Raw genomic sequence first — 19,597 nt, forward strand, 5'->3', positions numbered from 1 at the left:
TTCCTTTCATGGCAGCTGATAAAAATCACTCGTGCTGCTCTGCCTCACAAAAAGGAACACAAAACGAAAGGCTGGGCATGTCTGCTCAGAAGCAGATCCCACAGAGGTTAGTGGGACTTGCTCCCAGGTAAGTGGGTAAAAGACTGGAGCCAAGTCAAACACACACACACACATTTTATTTCTAAGGTGGAAAATAGGTGTGTTAAATTGGTTTGTGAATTGGGATTGCTTTATAGTAGGGGTGGCTAACCGGGGTCCCCACACATTGTGACATGTTCATATGCTCAGGACACATGCAAGCACACAGGCTCCCTCCGCATCCCACAGGGGGGTTACAACAATATGAAAATACAGTATTAAAACCATTTGGAAAGCAAACAAGAGAATAGAGTGTACATTTAACAATGTACATAGAATAATGTGCCCTGTTGTGCTGCTTTTATTCCTCCTTTAAAATATTTACTTATTGTTAAATTTAGATCCCGCCTGTTCTGCCAAAGGAGCCCGGGGCGGCAAAGAGCAAATGATAAAACAATAAAAAATAATTTAAAAAAATAATTGAAATAAAAGATGCAGACCGGGAAAGTTCTCAACTTAATAGCCTGGTTGAAATAGGAAGGTCTTCTTCAGCAAGTGACAAAAAATATAACAGAGGTGGCGTCTGTCTAATATCCAAGGAGCTGGTGCCACAGCACTAAAGGCCTGATCCTGACATTGTGTGGAATGAACCTCCAAGTAAGGGACAATCTGCCAGAAGACTTCTCCTTCAGAGCTCAGTGATCGATTGAATATATAAGTGGGGAGACGATCCTTTAGGTAAAAGTAAACAGAAACAACTATACAATTTGAGCGGCGGGGGGGGGGGGGTGTTCAAGAGACTGGAGAAATACATTGGTTCATAAGAGTTTGCAAAATCCAGAGTTCAGCAACAAGAACCAAAATGTCTCAGAAACCTGGCGAGCTTTCAAGTTCTCCAGAAGCTTCGTTCATTGGGCAAGAGGCTTTGTGTAACAACTCGCCTGATGAAGCATTCTGGAGAACTCAGTAGCTTGTGACTTTGGGGTTGGTCCCCCAATGGTACTGCCCAACTCTGGGTTCTTAAAATGTATATGCTGGGGACTAAAATGATGTCAGAGTTGGGGAGAGGAGCTTTCCACATGGGGGTGCTGCCGCCGTGGAGAAGGCCCCTTCCCCTGCCATTGCTACTTGCCCCACTTCAGAGGGTAGGAGAACTCTGACCATGATTTCAGTCCTCTGGGTAGCATCATGGTGAGCAGATCGCTCTGACCCCCTGCGTAGAGCACATGCAGTCAATTGAAACCAGATGGTCTCTGCCCTCAGGCTTGCAACTGCAGCACACAAAAGGAAAAGGGAGTGAGGAGGGAAGAGGAAAAAAGCAAACACAGCTGCCAATTCTTAAAGTTACATAGTCGTGTTTTTTTTCATCCCCATGAGCCGGTCAGGCAGGAGAGCGCCACATCATGCATTCTACTGGGTGTCAGGGTGGGGGAAGCACTTCTCAAAGTCCTGGCAGCTCAGAAGAGAGAGTGCCAGATATCTCTCAGTCATTAGCTCCCATTGAGATAACAAGCACCCCACCCACCTTGAGCCATTAACAAGCAATCTTCCTCGAAAAGGAAGTGGCTGGCTGGAGATGCAAAAGAGGTAGCAAGAGAGCATTCAGGTTCTATGGCTTAGTTGCTGTCGTTCTGCACAAGCGGCTCTCCATGTTGAAAACAGTCTGTGAGTGCATCTTTGTGTACACACACACACACACACAGAGAGAGAGAGAGAGAGAGAGAGAGAAAGAGAGAGAGAGAGAGATATTACACCACACCTCATCTCCCCAGCCTGTCTTTTTCTGTGGAAGGCAAGAGAGCAACGATGGTCAGGCCAGTTGCACAACCCATAGAGATAGAGCAACCCCCTTGAACAGCCTGAAACCACAAACCCACAGATTGTGTAAAGGCTTGAGATTGGGTAAGAGAGAATAGAATTGCCCTCTACCCTAACTGGAACCCAGCTCTGCTATAAATAAATAAAAAAAGCCCTCGCTGTGGAATCCTTGTTCCTTAATAGCCCTGGATCCAAATCTTTAATCCAAGCATAGGGGAAACCTTTTCAGTCTGAGGGCCACGCTGTCTTGTGTGGAACCTTCTGGGGGCCGCATGCCGTTGGCTGGGTGTAGCCAGGGGCCAAAGTAGGTGCAGAGCAATTCCAGCCACACACAAAGCAGAGGTTTCTACACCTGCAAGTATCCATGTTCAATCCACCCAAGGGCATGATGGCAGGCACATGCATTCAAAGGGAGCACGGAGCATGACCTAAGAAGAGAGGGTGTGGCTTAGAAAAACCCCCAAAGAGGGATGGGGTTCTTCCCCCACCAACCCCAGGCCTGAGATGCCCTCTCCTGCTTCCAACCCCTCTCAGTGGCTAGATAGGGCCCTTCTTTCTATCTTTCCACAGTAACTATGGGCAAATCTCATTCCCACGATCCTAGCAGGAACTACAGCACCCCAATAAAATGGGGAAGGGGGAGTCAGAGAGAGAGGGAGGGCCTGACCCTGCAACCCCTCCACTCTCAGCCCCTTCCCCTGTCAGGGAATCTCAGGGGAGGGGTGGGTGCCTCAGCCTGAAACTGCAGCGTGAGGTTATGCAACGGCCCCAGCACTGAGGCAAGGAGTGCACAACATCGACCGGAAACCACAGGGCCCCACGCCTCCCCACAAAGCACAAACCAGGTGCAACACAGCTCAGGGGACGAGGAGGGGCGGGTGAAGGGCTCTGAATAGTAAGGCTGCTCCTTTCTGCGACTGCCGCTGGGCAATCTTGGAGAGCAGGGCCTCTGGCACAGGAACCTTTCATCCAGCATCACTAACTGGTGTTATGGCGCACCAAAGTGTGGCTCCATGCTGCTCCTTTTGCAGAGAGAGCCACGGCGCCCAGACACATAAACAAGGCAGTGAAAGAGATGCTATGCTTTCCAGTTAAGCTTTCCCATACAGTGGTACCTCGGGTTACATACGCTTCAGGTTACATATGCTTCAGGTTACAGACTGTACTAACCCAGAAATAGTACCTTGGGTTAAGAACTTTGCTTCAGGATGAGAACAGAAATCGTGCAGCGGCAGCATGGCAGCAGCAGGAGGCCCCATTAGCTAAAGTGGTGCTTCAGGTTAAGAACAATTTCAGGTTAAGAACAGACCTCCAGAACGAATTAAGTTCTTAACTCGAGGTACCACTGTACTAGTAAAGCACTTGGTTGGGGTGGTGAGCACAAACTGCAGCTCTGCCAGAGGACCGGTTATAGTTCTCAGCATTCTTTAGCAGCAGGGTGGGGAGAGAAAGAAAAAATGCTTCTCCATAAAGCAGGGGGCCAGATTTGATGAAGTGAACATGCGTGAGGGCTTTTTTTCTAGGGTTGGGAAAGGAAAGTGACTGGTAAAATGAGATGGGCAGATCTACACCATATATTTAAAGCACATTTATTAAAGCACATGACTTCCCCCAAGGAATCCTGGGAACTGTAGTTTTTTTAAGGATGCTGGGAATTGTAGCTTGTGTGGGGGAAATCAGGGTGAGTGCACGTTAGATAACCAATGTTGTTCAATCTCTCTGCAAACAAATCAGGCTGGTTGCTCATTAAGCAAGCTGTCTGGAAGCGGGCCACATCTCCCCATATCTTCCAGGACCACAGCAGTTGGCATGACATCATTAACTTTAGTTTTACCCTTCCTTTGCTCCATAGTCTACTGCTGGAAAGTCGGCAGGAGCCTTTGAGCAAAATGATGTCACTGGTCTGCATTATAGAAAGGTTATCAGCACAAACAGAAAGGAGAGGTGGATTTGGGACCGTCGTATGTTTAAAACAACATGAAGTATTTGCTTCCAGGTGGGTTCCCCTCCCCGGTCATTTTAATGTTGTGAAGCTGCTCTATGAGCAGAAGAGTGGGGTCCAAATAAATTCACGTGATTGACTGATGTCATGGCATTAGGAGCACCCTACAGCGGACATGGCGATCGCCAGAGTTTAATGACTATCTTTTTCAAAACTGTCTCTGCTCAGTATGATAAAGCTAGCCTGTCAGATCATTCAGATTAACACTGCAACATTTCCGAATATTGTCGTTTTTATTAAAAACAGCACACCACGTCACCTTTGTTCAGAAGCTATTTTCCTAAGTGTTGAAAGAAAAATAAGAGTATTTCTAAGGAGAATTTGCACCCAATGAGATGAATGCGGGTCAAACAACTGAGCTAGAACGGACTTTCAGAGTCTTTTCATATCACTGCTTTTCAAAGTCCAAATGTACTTGTGGCTGCGATTCAGAATCTTGTGGACACCCAAGTACTTTGAGAGAGAAAAGCGCACATTGCACATTCCAACTCTCCAGCCGCAGGGCTTATCCACACTTAACTTTGCTCCGTATTTCTAGGTTTCCCAGGTCCCGGTCCAAGCAGCGTTTTTTTATCCCAATGCTTTGCCTGGAAAACCACATGTTTTACCCCTGATTCAGAGGAAACAGCCACCGAGTTTTCTGTGGGTTGCCATTTGCTCCAATTCAGCAGTAAAATATGGGAAAACGCCAGGACTAAAAAAAAAAACCTGCTCAGAAACAGACCTTTCAAACCTAAACCTGTGCCTAGAAAGTGTGGCACAAAGGGGAGTGTGGATGAGTCTGCAGTCTAATATCTTAAATTCTGAAACCAACTCTTCTGGGGTGGGTGGTGGTGGAATTTAGACTACTTTTTTTTGCTTTCCACCTTCTCCCAAACACAGTAAAATTGGTATCGTCTTCCAGCCTTTGCTGGACAAGGTTAAAGGGAGGTATATTCCAAAGTTACCGTATTTTTTGCACCATAACACTCACTTTTTTCCTCCAAGAAAGTAAGGGGAAATGTCTGTGCGTGTTATGGAGGAAATGCCTACGGGTGGCATGTCTACGGATTTTCCTCCTCTAAAAACTACGTGCGTGTTATGGTTGGGTGCGTGTTATAGAGCGAAAAATACGGCACTTTGCTGACAATCAGCAACTACCAAGAGCATTCACATACCAGAAATTTAGATTTGCACAATTAAAAGGGATTAAAGCACTCCTGAGCGGCAAATCCACTAGAGAGAGAGAGAGCGCGTGTGCAAAAAACAGACTTTTGCAGTTAGGAAAGTCACAAAAAACTATTGATTAACAGGAAGATGCATAACTGTCCTGCAAGAAATCAGGATGAATGGCCGTCATCATGGAACCTCCCTGCAAACAAATGCTCAGTCAGGACCAGGCACCGTCAAACCTCTGCATAAGCTTCATGAAATAAAATCAGGATACAGTGGTACCCCGCAAGACGAACGCCTCGCGAGACGAAAAACTCGCAAAACGAAAGGTTTTTTCGTTTTCGAGTTGCCTCGCAAGACGAATTTCCCTATGGGCTTGCTTCGCAAAACGAAGCTTGCCCCGGGGACAGCGGGTCTTCTCTTTTGAAGCAAGGGGCGGCGGGGAGAAGCGATCTTCTCCCCGCAGCCCCAGGTCCGGGGACAGCGGGAAGCGCTTCCCGCTGCCCCCGGACCTCTTTTGAAGCAAGGGGCTGCAGGGAGATCGCTTCTCCCCATCGCCCCTTGCTTCAAAAGAGGTCCGCGGAGAAGTCCTCCGCTGTCCCGGGGTTTTTTAAAATGCTGGGGGTGGGAAGAAAAGCCCTTATCCCCCCCCCAGCCTTCAGAAGAGGTCACACAGACTGTCCCCGGACCTGGTCTGAAGGCGGTTTCCCTAGGAACGCATTAATTGATTTTCAATGCATTCCTATGGGAAACCGTGCATCGCAAGACGAAAAACCTGCAAGACGAAGAGACTTGCGGAACGAATTAATTTCGTCTTGCGAGGCACCACTGTAGATACTCAATAAACATCTTGTCTACTTTCTGTTCTAACTTAGGGAGAGACACTTTGCATAACAGAATGGCATGGCTCAGAATAATATCAGACCTACGTTCTATGGCCTGGAGCTAGATTCACATCAAGAGCCAAATTAAGCTAGTGAGAGGGGATATACATTTTAAAATACGTGCAAACATATATCAGACCCTCCAAGTGTCCCTATTTTCCAGGGACGTCCCAGATTTAGAGAAGCCGTCCCGGTTTCTGATTTGATTCCAGAATGTCCCACTTTTCCTTAGGATGTCCCTATTTTCATTGGAGAAATATTGGAGGGTATGGAGTTACCTGACCTCTGAGCTGTCTGTATAGGAAAGGTTTTTTTAATGTTGAATGTTTTACTATGTTTTTATATATGTTGGAAGCTGCCCAGAGTGGCTGGGGAAACCCAGTAAAATGTGTGGGGTATAAATAGTAAAATTATAATTATGGAATCGGACATCCTTATTTTCACCAGAGAAATGGTGGAGGTCATGCAGACATGTGTTAGCTCACGCTGAGGTCTGGAACTACAGAGGAATCGGCGTGGTTGCTTATTTTCTACCCAGGCCCTAAGTCAGGGCTGGGGATCATGTGACCCTCCAACTATTGCTGCACTACAACTCCCATCAGCCCTGACCATTACCTATGCTGGATGGGGAATACGGGCACGGGAATGCAGCAACACATGGATGGCGCTCTATACCTGCCCTAGCCTTTGAAGTAGCTTGTAATGCATCGGTTCTCAACCTGCGGGTCCCCAGATGTTGTTGGACTCCAACTCCCATCATCCCTGAGCTCTGGCCTTGCTAGCTAGGGGTGATGGGAGTTGTAGTCCAACAACATCTGGGTTGAGAAAGGCTGTAATGTGCTTTAGTTAGGATTGTACTGATAGTGTATCCTTTAGGCTGGCTAGAAACTAAGTTGCTTCCGAATACATACAGCTCAGTGGCACAGCATATTCTCTGCCGCCAGCAGGTCCCAGGTTCAGTCGGCAGCATCTCCACATAGGGTTGGGAATATCCCCTGCCTGAAACCCTGGAGAGCTGCTGCCAGCCAGTGTAGGCAGTACTGAGCTAGATGGACCAAGTGTCTGACTCAGAGTCAGGCTATCAAAATTTGGCCCGTTCTCTTGCTGATTCTATGGCGGTGGGATGTTAGTGCTCCAGGTGTGTGCACCAGGCTTCTTTGGGAAGGACTGTGGCTCCGGGACAGAGCATCTGTTTTGCATGCAGAAGGTCCCAAGTTCAATCCCCAGCACCTCCACGTAGGGCAGGGGGAGACTTCTGGCAGAGACCTTGGAGAGCTGCTGCCAGTCAGTGCAGGCAATATTGAACTGGATGGCTGAATTGTCTGACTCCATATAAAACAGTCTCCTATGTTCCAATCCAAGAAGCTAAGTTCGATCATGAGTTTGTGCATCTCTGCTTTTAGAGAAGAAACCGTCTTCCTGGTTTTTGTTGGGAGCTCCCTTCTTGGTCCTTCTTGCAATAAACAAATAATCATCAAAATGGCCTTTCTGAAAATCTGGCAGTCCTGTTGTAGAAAGAGGTCTTCTTTTCCTCTTCGCATGCTGTGTTTCCCCGCCAACGAAATCTCCCATTTCTTTCTGCCTCCGTTCTCCCGACTTCTTGTCCCGCTTTGCAATTTGAAGTTGAACAGAGAGAGAGAGAGAGAGAGAGAGAGAGAGAGAGAGAGAGAGAAGGCTCGCAAACCAATTGATGCTATTAAAAAAAAAAAGTTTCAGAGCTTGCAAGCTTGGTCACACCAATAGGAAACCAGCCCTAGCGGCTTGTGTGACTTCACTTCCCAAAATTAGACACACACACACACACACACACACACACACACACACCCGAGCCCTGTTCATCCGGCCCCCTGTGCAAGATCAGCCCCTGCCAATGCAACCGAGCCAAGCGCCCATGGAACTCTAGGCGGGAAGAAGCAGGTACAGGCAGGCGTGCCATGGATTGCACCATCAAGGTAAGTTCTGGAGATGTTCCTCCATCTTCGTCAGCAGCTGGCTCCCTGGCCCCCTTCTCTGTCTCAGGCTTGCACCAAGCTGGTCTCTGGTTCAGTTCCTCTCTCTCTCTCTTTCTCATACACACCCGGCTCCAGAAACAGGGGCCCCCTCCGCTCTTTCCTTCTGGTACAAAAAAATTTCCTCTTCCTTCCCTTTCGCGGCGGTTGATGTCTCTGAGCTCTTAAAAAACCCAAACCAAACCACCACAAGAGACGCCTTGAGCTCTGAATGGGAGAGTTCCCTTCCACTGCATGGCCTGACCAGCCGAGAGATAGAAGATGGGGGTGAAATGGGGGACCCCCCATAAAAAACTGTCATGTGTGGAGAGACTCCTCTCCGCCATATCATCATGGTGACAGCAGGAAGAGGATATTCCTACAGGGGTGCCTGTACTGGCCTGCCAAACCCCAAGAATTTCAGGGATGGAGTCCAAGTTTTGGGGTGCTTCAGCCTCCCCCCCAAAAAAAAAACTGGAGATACTCCTCTTCATAAAAGGTCAGTTCATTTTTCCTTTTGCATTTCAGGGGTTATCAGATTGTACACTGGTTTGCCTTTCCCGACTTTACCTTTCTCCGTGATCTTTTAATTTTTTAGTTTTCCTTTCAACCGCATATTCACGCAGGTCCATGGATGCTTTTAGGGCTTTGCAAATTCTTTCTCTAAGCATCCACTTCCATTCACAACCCTGTCGCATTAAGATGTGCTTTTGTCCACCATGGGTGTGTTCTTGGCAAAACCAGCGGATCTTTTGATTTGGTTTGAACCCTTTCAGGTTGTTTGAGACTGAATGTGTTTCTCCAACCACCCAAAAGGCATGTATTTAAAAGAGGAGAGAGAGAAATGAAGCTCTTGAAAGATTTGTAGTCATTTTTGGTTTGGCATTGCTGTCTCTATTGGTGGGGGGGACATTCTGTGTTTGGGCTGGGTTGTAGATTAGTACCGGACTGCTCTAGTTTTCAAAAACAAGGAACACTGAGCCATTTTTGTTAGGGCTGGAACCTGGCAGGGCGGAAGTAAGATTGGGCACCTCCTGAACTTGGACCCAGACTCTGACAAGGTCAGCACCGGCAGTTTCCCTTTGACATTATTCACTGCTTTGTGTTGTTGAGACAGTTTCAGCAAATATTCAGTTAGTACGCCACCACCCTGCCTCTTCCAGGTTAAAGAGGCCACTGAGCCTGATGTCTTGCTTTACAAAACCCTGGAGCCAATGGTGCTGATTTTGCATCTGTCCCAAGAGCCCTCTGGGAATGTTGTAGTTTGAAATGCAAGTTAATTTACATGTCTTGAGTAGAGGCATCTCACTCCTCTTCTAAGGCGACTGTCTTTGCGATGTTTGATGAGAGTTCCGTAGGAAGCAATCTGTGGCCATTGAAAGGGTGGATCTATTTTGGGTTTTTTTAAAAGCTTAGGGTACAATTTTATTTTTTAGGATTTTAAATGGTGTCGCTAACTGACCAGGGAGGAAAAAAAGAGGACCTAATTCCTTGCTCCTGTTTCTTGATTGGCTGAAGTAAGCAGGAAATAAAAATGTTCACCTGCTAAGGTCTCTGGATCAAGCTGCTGTTAAGAGGCACAGAGAAAGAATGGCCATCTATTAAATATGAAATGTTTTCAAACGGGGAAAGTATAAGCACTGGTGCCAAGGGAGCATTTTCAGGTAGAGTCCTAGTGGTAGGCCAGAATATTTGGTAAAGAGCACGATTCATGGGTCAAGCTCACAACTTGTTTTCCCTTTTACTGACTCTGCCCCTGTGCCTTTAGAAGCATCTTGACCTACACAAAACCATGGGGGAAATTCTGCATGCTTAATTTGCCTATGCCAAACTTCAGTTAAACAAAGCAGTGGGAAACCTGTGGCTCTCCATACAGTTGATGGACTCCAACTCCCATCAGCCCCGGGGCCAGGGATGATGGGGGTTGTAGTCCAGCAACACCTTGAGGTCCCACAGATAGAAATGGCGACACCTGTATAGCTGTCACCTAGAAACCGAAACTTCTGCTAAACCGTGGGTTCACTAGTCAAGCTGCTATGTCTTTGCTTTACTCCCTCTTCGCTTTCTTCCAGATTTTGGGAGACTAATATTTGGCTGGTTTCTTTGTTTATTTTATGATGACATTTACGTCTCAACTTTCCATCAAATAGCTCAAGCTGGTGTATGTGGTTCCCCATTTAAAGCTCACAAGAACCCTGCGAGGTAGGTTAGGCCTTGAGAAAGAGCAACTGGCCCAAGGTCACTCAGTGTGCTGGGTAGGGATTTGAACAGCTCTTAGTGTGACGCTCTAATCACTTTGCCATGCTAGATCTCTCAGGCTGCCTTCAACAGGTGTATGTCGGGCAGAAATCCAACAGGAGAAGCTTTCTCCTCACATGGAGGGATAGGGAAAGGCTTCATTTATTGGAAGAAGCCTGTGATGCAGCTGTTAAAAAGTCCCAGGGACCATTATAGGGGGAAATAAGGCAGCCAGGCTGGAGGGCAGTTGTCCCATATTAATTAAGAATGAGTGCTAGGGTGCGATCTGGTGTATATAACACACCAAAGCCTGTCTAGATCACTGTCTCCTATAACAGAGGTGATAAAGGATAGAGATACACACCTCCACACACTTTTGCTTCTCGCTACCCAGAAAGAAACAAAGAAACCTTGGATCCCTGCTGGGTACGCACCACACATTTAAAGCCCTTTGCTCCTCTCACAAAATCCTGGGAACAATAGCTTACCCCTCACAGAGCTACAATTCCCAGCAGCCTTAACAAACTACCGGTACACCCCAAACAGACTACATTTTGCGGGGGGCGGGAAGCCATGTGCTTTAAATGTATGGCAGACAAGGGTTCCCAATTTTAATTTATTTCAACTATACCACAGACGGCCAGTTCACGCTGGTCCGTTGGCAACCTTTAGCAAGCTGCTATGCTATGCTTGATTTGGAGTGGGAAGGTACAACAGTTCTCTTTTATCATTCTAGATCAGATCTTTAAAAAGCAAAAACAAACCCACAACCTGTTAACTTGGGGTGGGGGGCGGGGCGGGGCACTGCCAGAGGAGCATGTTGCTGTTTATGTGGTAAGGATCCTAGCGGGTTCAGCATGTGTACATTTACCCGATATAAGAGAAAACAATAGCTGGGGGAAGGGAGGCCTAGAAGTAACAGCACCCCCCTCTCCTCCAATATTCAGGATTTCGGTAGCCAAACAGGAAGCTGTGCCTCCACCGCTCCCCCCTGCCCTCCAGCTCCATCCTTTATTACAGAAGATAGGAGAGCTATTTAAAGCCCCCCTGGCTTGCAGGGCAGTTCTGAGCCTCGGGTCCCCATCAGGCAGGCCTTATCAGCAACAGCAGAGGCTTCCGGCTTTGCGGCCTCAGACTTCCTGCCTTTGCTTCCTGTGTTAGCTGTCCCACCAGCAACATCGAGCTACCATGATTGTCACACACCCCCTTACACCCCACCCCACCCCCTGCCTGCCCGCCCTGCAATCGCCACCATCATCACAACCACATCAGCCAGACCGCCTCACGTTTCAACAACACACGCTGGTTTTTGTGCAGCGCAGAATCTAGGCTTGCTGTTTCTACACTTTGACAACACTGTTAGGAGTTTGAGGGCGCCAGAAACCCCTCTAAAGCCTAGATCAGGGGTTCCCAAACTGTGGTCCGGCAGTCCACGAACTTTTATTCAGGTAGTCTGTGGTGTCTCTGTAAAAAAGACAATTAAAAGTCACACAGCGTTTACTCCAGCACATTACAGTTGCTGCAGCAGGCAGATAAACCGTAACTGGCCCACGAAGACCCTCGGCAATTTCCAAGTGATCTTGGGTGGGGTGGGGAATTTGGGAACTATTGCCCTAGATCCAGCAAGTGTTAAAATCCAATCAAGTCTCTCTAGCTTTCTGAACGCCTGGATCCAGCAAGTTTTATAAGCCAGGCTAGTTTCCTGTGTTGAGGCGATTGCCTAGGTGATGGGCAATGAGGAGAACAACGGATTAAGGGGCTTGGTGCGAGACAATAACAGACAAAAGCCAGAGTCTGGAATAGAGTTTTGGGGGCTGTGATGTCAACTACAAGTAAAGCAGCACGCTGTAGAAAGAATCAGAGAGCAATGTTTGATTTCTGTTTGAATCCAAGGCTGCGGCAGTGGGAGAAGCAAGACTCTTTTGGGGTGTTCATGCTGTGAACCCTTCCAGCTCAGGCTGTATGTGTAAATAGACCATATATCCTGAAGGCACCACGGTCCCCGCTGCGCCTCAGTGATGGGACCCCTGAAATGTCGCACCGCTTGGAGATTGGGGTTTTCATGCAACAACAGTGAGAGAGATGGACCAATGGTTCTGACACAACACAAGGGAGCTTTCTGTGTTCCTAGTTTTACACACACACACACACACACACACACACACACACACACACACACACTTGCAGCACCACCTACAAGTTTTTGGCCATGCCTTGCCTGGGCACACCTCCCTAAGTGAGTCTACATCCTAGTTACATCAAGTCCAGGGAGCTATTATCCATGGGGCACCTGTGGGGTTGTGGGCTCTCGGCAGATGCCCCACCATGCTGGGCCTTGGCGCCAGTCCTGCACATGCGTACCTCACAAATCTCCACCTCCTCCAGGGCTGGTTCTAGGTTTTGGAATACCCCTGGGCAAGATGCTCTCAATGTCCCCCTAACCCCCTGCAGTGCAGCCGCCATCTCCTCACCTCTCCCTCTGAGCTCAGTTCACACACCCTGGCCAAAAGGAAATCACAAGGCATGCAGAGAGGCGACTGCTGCTCCTCTTCGCCCCTCTCATTGCTGATTCGCTTGGAGAGAATAGCTAAACGTGCAGCAACAGTGAGCGTTGAGAGCAGCAGGGCATTTCAGTGACTTGGAACGGGGTCTATATTGAGACATGGTCCTCAGCAAGTGCCCAACAATGCCAATATAGCCCCCCCCCCAATATTATCTGGTTATTTGTTCTGCAATTGCGCTGCTGTTCATCACCATGTGATGTTCTGGCCAACTGCAGCTTCACTAAGATTTGCCCAGGGTTTCATGGATTTGGGTGTTTTGACAGGTTGGGGTTCTTGTTTTTTCCATGTAAAAATCAGATTTTAAAAAAAGAGAAAAATCAATTTGCCACTGATATTATGCTTTTTGCCGTGAAGGGGGGTGGGGAGGGGAGACAGGCTCTGATCCCTTGGGATCAGATAAAAATGTAAAAACAATTAAAAAGTTGCTTATTCTAAGAGGGTGGGGAACCTCAGGCCTGGGAGCTATATTATTATTATTATTATTATTATTATTATTATTATTAAATTTATATACCCCCCCCATCTGACTGGGTTGCCACAGCCACTCTGGATGGCTTTCAACAAATTAAAAACATTAAGCACAGTAAAACATCAAACATTAAAAACTACCCTATACAGGGCTGCCTTCAGATGTCTTCTAAAAGTCAAATACAGTAGTTGTTTATTTCCTTGACATCTGATGGCCCTCCCGACCTCTTTGTTTGGCCCTTGGGACTCTCCTCAGGGTATACACCCTCTCAAGGCCTTCACCAGCCCTGCCTTGCACCCTTCTTGAGTGTTTTTTTTTTTTAAATAAATATTTATTAAAGTTTTCACAATATTACATAATGAAAAAGAAAAAAGAAAAAACAGTTAAAAACAATTCCATCTTTTTGTCACTTATCTTTCATTTGCTTGTTTCCCGGACCTCCTCATACCTCCCTTTTCTGTATTCCAGTTCAATTTATTAGTTCAGCAATTCCTTTCCCTCCTTATTTTATCCTGATCCTTAATCTTAATATATTATAGCATTAAATTTTTACCTGTTAAAAATCCAATTGTTTCATATTCTTTTATACCATTACAGCTAGAAACCACTTAACTTCAATCCAACATCATTCTAACATTCGTTAATTTTGCAATATTTCTGTAAATAGTCTTTAAATTTCTTCCAATCTTCTTCCACCGACTCTTCTCCCTGGTCTCGGATTCTGCCAGTCATTTCCGCCAATTCCATATAGTCCATCACCTTCATCTGCCATTCTTCCAGAGTGGGTAGATCTTGTGTCTTCCAATACTTTGCAATGAATATTCTTGCTGCTGTTGTGGCATACATAAAAAAAGTTCTGTCCTTCTTTATCACCGATTGGCCGACTATGCCTAGGAGAAAGGCCTCTGGTTTCTTCAAGAAGGTATATTTAAATACCTTTTTCAATTCATTATATATCATCTCCCAGAAAGCCTTAATCCTTGGGCACGTCCACCAAAGGTGAAAGAATGTACCTTCAGTTTCCTTACATTTCCAACATTTATTATCGGGCAAATGGTAGATTTTTGCAAGCTTGACTGGGGTCATGTACCACCTGTATATCATTTTCATAATATTCTCTCTTAAGGCATTGCATGCCGTAAACTTCATACCTGTGGTCCATAACTGTTCCCAGTCAGCCATCATTATGTTATGTCCAACATCTTGTGCCCATTTAATCATAGCAGATTTCACCGTTTCATCCTGAGTATTCCATTTCAACAGCAAGTTATACATCTTTGACAAAATCTTAGTTTTGGGTTCTAACAATTCTGTTTCTAATTTTGATTTTTCCACCTGGAAGCCGATTTTCTTATCCAAATTGTATGCCTCCATTATCTGATCATAATGAAGCCAGTCTCGCACTTTGTTTTTTAGTTTTTCAAAACTCTGCAATTTCAATCTATCTCCATCTTGTTCCAAAATTTCCCAATATTTCGGCCATTTGACCTCCATATTGAGCTTTTTCAGAGCTTTTGCTTCCATCGGTGACAGCCACCTTGGGGTTTTATTTTCCAACAAGTCCTTGTATCTTATCCAAACATTAAACAATGCTTTCCTGACAATATGGTTTTTAAATGCTTTATGTGCTTTGACCTAATCATACCACAGATATGCATGCCATCCAAATACAGTGGTGCCCCGCAAGACGAATGCCTCGCAAGACGGAAAACCCGCTAGACGAAAGGGTTTTCCGTTTTTGAGTTGCTTCGCAGGACGAATTTCCCTATGGGCTTGCTTCGCAAGACGAAAATGTCTTGCGAGTCTTGAGATTTTTTTTTCGCTTTCCCCCCCTTTATCTAAGCCGCTAAGCCTTTAATAGCCCTTTAGCAGCTAATCCGATAAGCCGATAAGCCTTTAATAGCCGCTAAACCGCTAATAGCGCTAATCCGTTAAGCCGCTAATAGGGTTGCTTCGCAAGACGAAAAAACCGCTAGACGAAGACTCTCGCGGAACGGATTAATTTCGTCTTGCGAGGCACCACTGTACATTGTTAAAACCTTCTAGATCCAAAATGTCAGTGTTTTCAAGAAGCAGCCATTCTTTCAACCAGCAAAAAGCTGCTGATTCATAGTAAAGTTTAAAGTCTGGCAGGGCAAATCCACCTCTTTCCTTTGCATCTGTTAATATTTTAAATTTTATTCTAGGCTTCTTGCCCTGCCAGACAAATCTAGAAATATCTGCCACCTCTTGAAACAGTCCATTTTGTCCACAATTTGCAATGTTTGAAACAAAAACAACATTCTAGGCAATACATTCATTTTTACCGCAGCAATACGACCCAGCAGTGAAAGCTTCAAATTTGACCAAATTTCTAAATCTTTTTTCACTTCAGCCCAGCATTTTTCATAGTTGTCTTTAAATAAATTCCCATTTTTTGCTGTCATGTTAATCCCCAGGTATTTAACTTTCTTAACCACTGTTAAACCTGTCTCATTCTGAAACCTCTCTCTCTCCATTGGTGTTAAATTTTTCTCTAAAACCTTAGTCTTTAACTTATTCAATTTAAATCCTGCAACTTGACCAAATTCTTGGATCAGTTCTAAAACCCTTTTGGTACTAGATTCTGGCTCCTGTAATGTCAATACTAAGTCATCTGCAAATGCTCTCAATTTGTACTGTTTGGTTCCGACCTGTATACCTTTAACCAACTGGTCCCTTCTTATCATATTCAATAGAACCTCCAGGACCGATATAAAAAGCAATGGGGAGATTGGGCAACCTTGTCGTGTCCCTTTTTCTATCTTAAATTCTTCCATCACCACATTATTTACAATTAATTTAGCCTTTTGTTCAGAATATATTGCACTTATACCATTTTCAAAACCTTGGCCTACCCCCATACCCTGTAAGTTTTTTTTCATAAAAGTCCAAGAAATGTTGTCAAAAGCTTTCTCCACGTCTACAAATATCAAAACTGCTTTAGTATTTATGTTCACTTCTAGTTTTTCCAAAATAACAATTATATTCCTCAAATTGTCAGACAAGTGTCTTCCCGGGAGAAAGCCCGCTTGGTCTTTATAAATCTCTTCTGTCAACACTTTTTTCAATCTCTTGGCCAAAATGTCTGCAAAAATTTTGTAATCCACATTGAGTAATGATATGGGGTGGTAGTTCTTAAGCTGCGTCTTTTCAGTCTCTGTTTTCGGTACAAGTGTGATATATGCTTCTTTCCACGACTCTGGTGCCCTTTTCCCCTCCATTATTTCGTTACAGACCTCTTTCAAAGGTTGTACTAGCCATTCTTTTAAAGATCTGTAGTATCTAGAAGTCAGTCCATCCGGTCCTGGAGATTTACCCAATTGCATATTCTGAATGGCACCTTCTATCTCCTGTTCAGTTATTTTGTAGTTCAACATTAATTTATTTTCTTGAGAGATTTTTTGTAATCCATTTGTTTTCAAAAATCGATCTACGTCAGTTTCTTTCTGTGGCCCTTGTGTATATAGTTGTTTAAAGTACCTCTGGAAACAATTTCTAATCTCAGCTGGGTTCTGTATATTCTTTCCTTCCACTTCTAAATTTGTAACTGTATTTAATTTTTGTCTTTTTTTCATTTGCCAAGCCAGCAATTTCCCACATTTATTAGCCGACTCGAATGTCCTTTGTCTCATTTGTTTAATTTTCCATTCTATCTCCTGATTCCTCATTTTCATATATTGCACTTGATATAACTTAATTTCTCTCAAAATCTCTTGCGACTTTGGTTTTACTCTCAATTTTTTTTCACTTTCCTTTATTTTCTCCAAAATTTTGTCCTTCTTCTCATTTTGGATTCTCTTCTTTAATGCATTCTGTTGTATCAGGAACCCTCTCATAACCGCTTTACTTGCGTCCCAGATTACTCTTTTTTCCACATTGGTGCTCATATTTATCTCAAAATAGTCTCTCAAGGTTTTTTGGGCCTTCTTAAGCACTTCTTCATCTCTGAATAAGGTGTTATTCCTCCTCCATCTAAAGGAGCCAGTTGGTGTTAGTTTCATTTCCATCTTAACAGCATTATGGTCGGAGCAGGTTTTTGGGCAGATTTCCACTTTTCTTGTCTTTGGTGCCATTCCTCTAGTTACCCATATCTGGTCAATTCTTGTCCATGTCATTTTGGCTTCAGAAAAGAAGGTTCCTTCTTTAGCCAAGGGGTTCTTTGTTCTCCAAATATCGACTAAGTCCAAGTTGTCTGTCATCTCAAAAAAAGTTTTCGGTAGTCTACCATCCTGTGACTACCTGTCTTTGTGCCTTGTCCATATGTGTAGATACCACTCCATTCATGTCTCCCATCAAAATCACATTATAATCCAAATAGTCCATCAGGGTCTCATGCAACTTTTTTTAAAAATCGGATTTCCCCTCATTTGGTGCGTAAATTCCTACTATCAAAAATTTTTCTCCTTGTGTTTGAATTTCAATTGCCACAAATCTTCCTTGGTCATCTTTAAAGATAAATTTCGGTAATAATCTGTCCTTTGCATAAATCACTACCCCTCTTTTTTTAACCTTGTCCGATGAAATAAACTCCTGACCAAGTCTTTTATTAATCAATAGTTTCCTGTGTAACCTTGTTATATGTGTTTCTTGTAAACAAATCAAGTCCAATTGTTCCTTTTTTAATAAATGAAACACAGATCTCCTTTTCCGAGGGGAGTTCAAACCATTACAATTCCAACTTAGTAGTTGCAGAGCCATGATGTAGTTACTTTGCTTCTCCTCCAACTGCACCCAGTGCCTGTTCCTGTTCTGTCGGTGGTATCATCTTCTTCAGGCGGTCTTTTAGTTCAGGAGGTAAATCTGGTGTATCTAAAGTTTCACTTACAAGTGCTCTTAGCTCTCCTGTAACTTTCTTCTGCAGGTCTTCTCCGTGGTCTCTCCAAAATTTATCTTTGTCGTCTTCTGATCTTATTTTTATCTTCTTCCCTTTATAACTGAAGGATAGGCCTTGGGGGAATTCCCACCTAAAAATGATTCCGTTACTTCTCAACAGGGCAACCAAATCTCTATAATTGGACCTACGGTCCAAAAGATGTTTCGGAATATCCTTAAATATCTCCACTTTTGACTGATGTATTTCCAAGGTCTTCTGGAAGTGCAGACTCAAGATTTTGTCTCTCTCCTCTTTTGTTCGGAGGGTGATCAAACAGTCTCTCACCCTGTTCTTCCTCCCTCCTTTTCCAAGCCTAAAAGCACTCACTATCTTGAAACTATCCTTCCCCAAATCTGGGTTCCAAAAGTCTGCAAATTCCTGCGTAAGAAATTCAATCAAATTGTCTTTCTCCAATTCAGGTACGGCCCTGACCCTTAAATTCGCTTGTTTCTCCTTCGACTCAATCATAGACAGTATTGACTTGTGGTCTTCAAGTTGTTTGTGTAACGGTGGTATCTTCTCTTCTACAACAGTGGCTGTAGCAGTTGCAATTTCCTTTGCCTCTTCGGCTGTCTTTCGTGTCGAGGTGGATTCCTGCAGTAATTTCTGAATAGTTTCTGTATTGGTATTTACCTTCTGTCCCAAATTATTAATACTTGTGGTGTTTTGATCAATTTTGCCCGATGCCTCGGCTACTTGTTTACTTGTTTACTTATTCTTTCCAAAGATTCATTAATTTTGCCTAGTGCCTGAGCCAGGGCATCGTCAGCTGCCATACCTTTAGGTTTAGGTTGTGCCGATGAGGTTGCTGTTGGTAAACCAGAAGGGCCAGATGTGGATGCTCTTCTTTGCAGCCCACCGTCTGTGCGAAATACTCTGCCAGACCTCGTTGCTTGTAACAAATCTATCTTCTCTTTCCCATCTGCCATAACCCTCAAGATATAGCCCAAGGTCAATCCCACGATCAGAGTCAAAGTTGTTTTGAAGTGGAAAATTCCCTTAGCCCAGCTGCAGTTGTAACAGTTTCAAACTTCCTCTAGGGGGACACAGTAACAGTCCAAAATGTCTTAAAGTAATTAAATTCTCCCTTTCGCCCCCCAATTCACAAAAAGGACAACAGTTTCTATCTCAGTTGTTTCCTGTTACTTTAAAACCAGGAGAAGCCAGACAGCAACATTGTATCTTAGTTGTATCTCAGATGCAGAGTTAACTGTCAAAGAGTACTTTCAGCAACAGCACAATTCTCAATACGGCTTTCTTACTGTCACTGGGAACCCGTTCCAGGGTTTTAAGCGGTGGATTGTAGCTCCTCTTCCTCTCTTTTTTTTGCAGGGAAATAACGTTCAAGCCTTTTCCCCCCTCCTCCCCTGCAATGAAGGGGGGGAAATCACTGTTTTGATGTTTGAATTATAATCCTTTTCCAACATCTTTTAAGGTTTCTGCTTACAAGTTCATTGCTTTACTCCATTTACAAGAACGGAAGGCAGACTTCCCGTTTATGCCTCTCCGC

The 19,597-nt window shown here is 44.7% G+C and overlaps 1 protein-coding gene across 3 annotated transcripts in view; it reads left to right on the forward strand.

The window, feature by feature from the left end:
* Positions 1 to 7,728: 7,728 nt before the first annotated feature.
* The window catches only part of LOC308484248 (retroviral integration site protein Fli-1 homolog), a 36,525-nt gene continuing 24,656 nt past the window's right edge, over positions 7,729 to 19,597 (forward strand). For all 3 annotated transcript variants that reach the window (XM_081019025.1, XM_081019027.1, XM_081019026.1), the window contains exon 1: positions 7,729 to 7,886. In XM_081019025.1, coding sequence (XP_080875151.1) covers positions 7,869 to 7,886 — 18 coding nt within the window. In that variant the 5' untranslated portion in view covers positions 7,729 to 7,868. The remainder of the gene's footprint in view (positions 7,887 to 19,597) is intronic.

Source organism: Podarcis pityusensis, assembly GCF_964106645.2.
Source record: "Podarcis pityusensis genome assembly, chromosome: 8".
Taxonomy (NCBI): Eukaryota; Metazoa; Chordata; class Lepidosauria; order Squamata; family Lacertidae; genus Podarcis; species Podarcis pityusensis.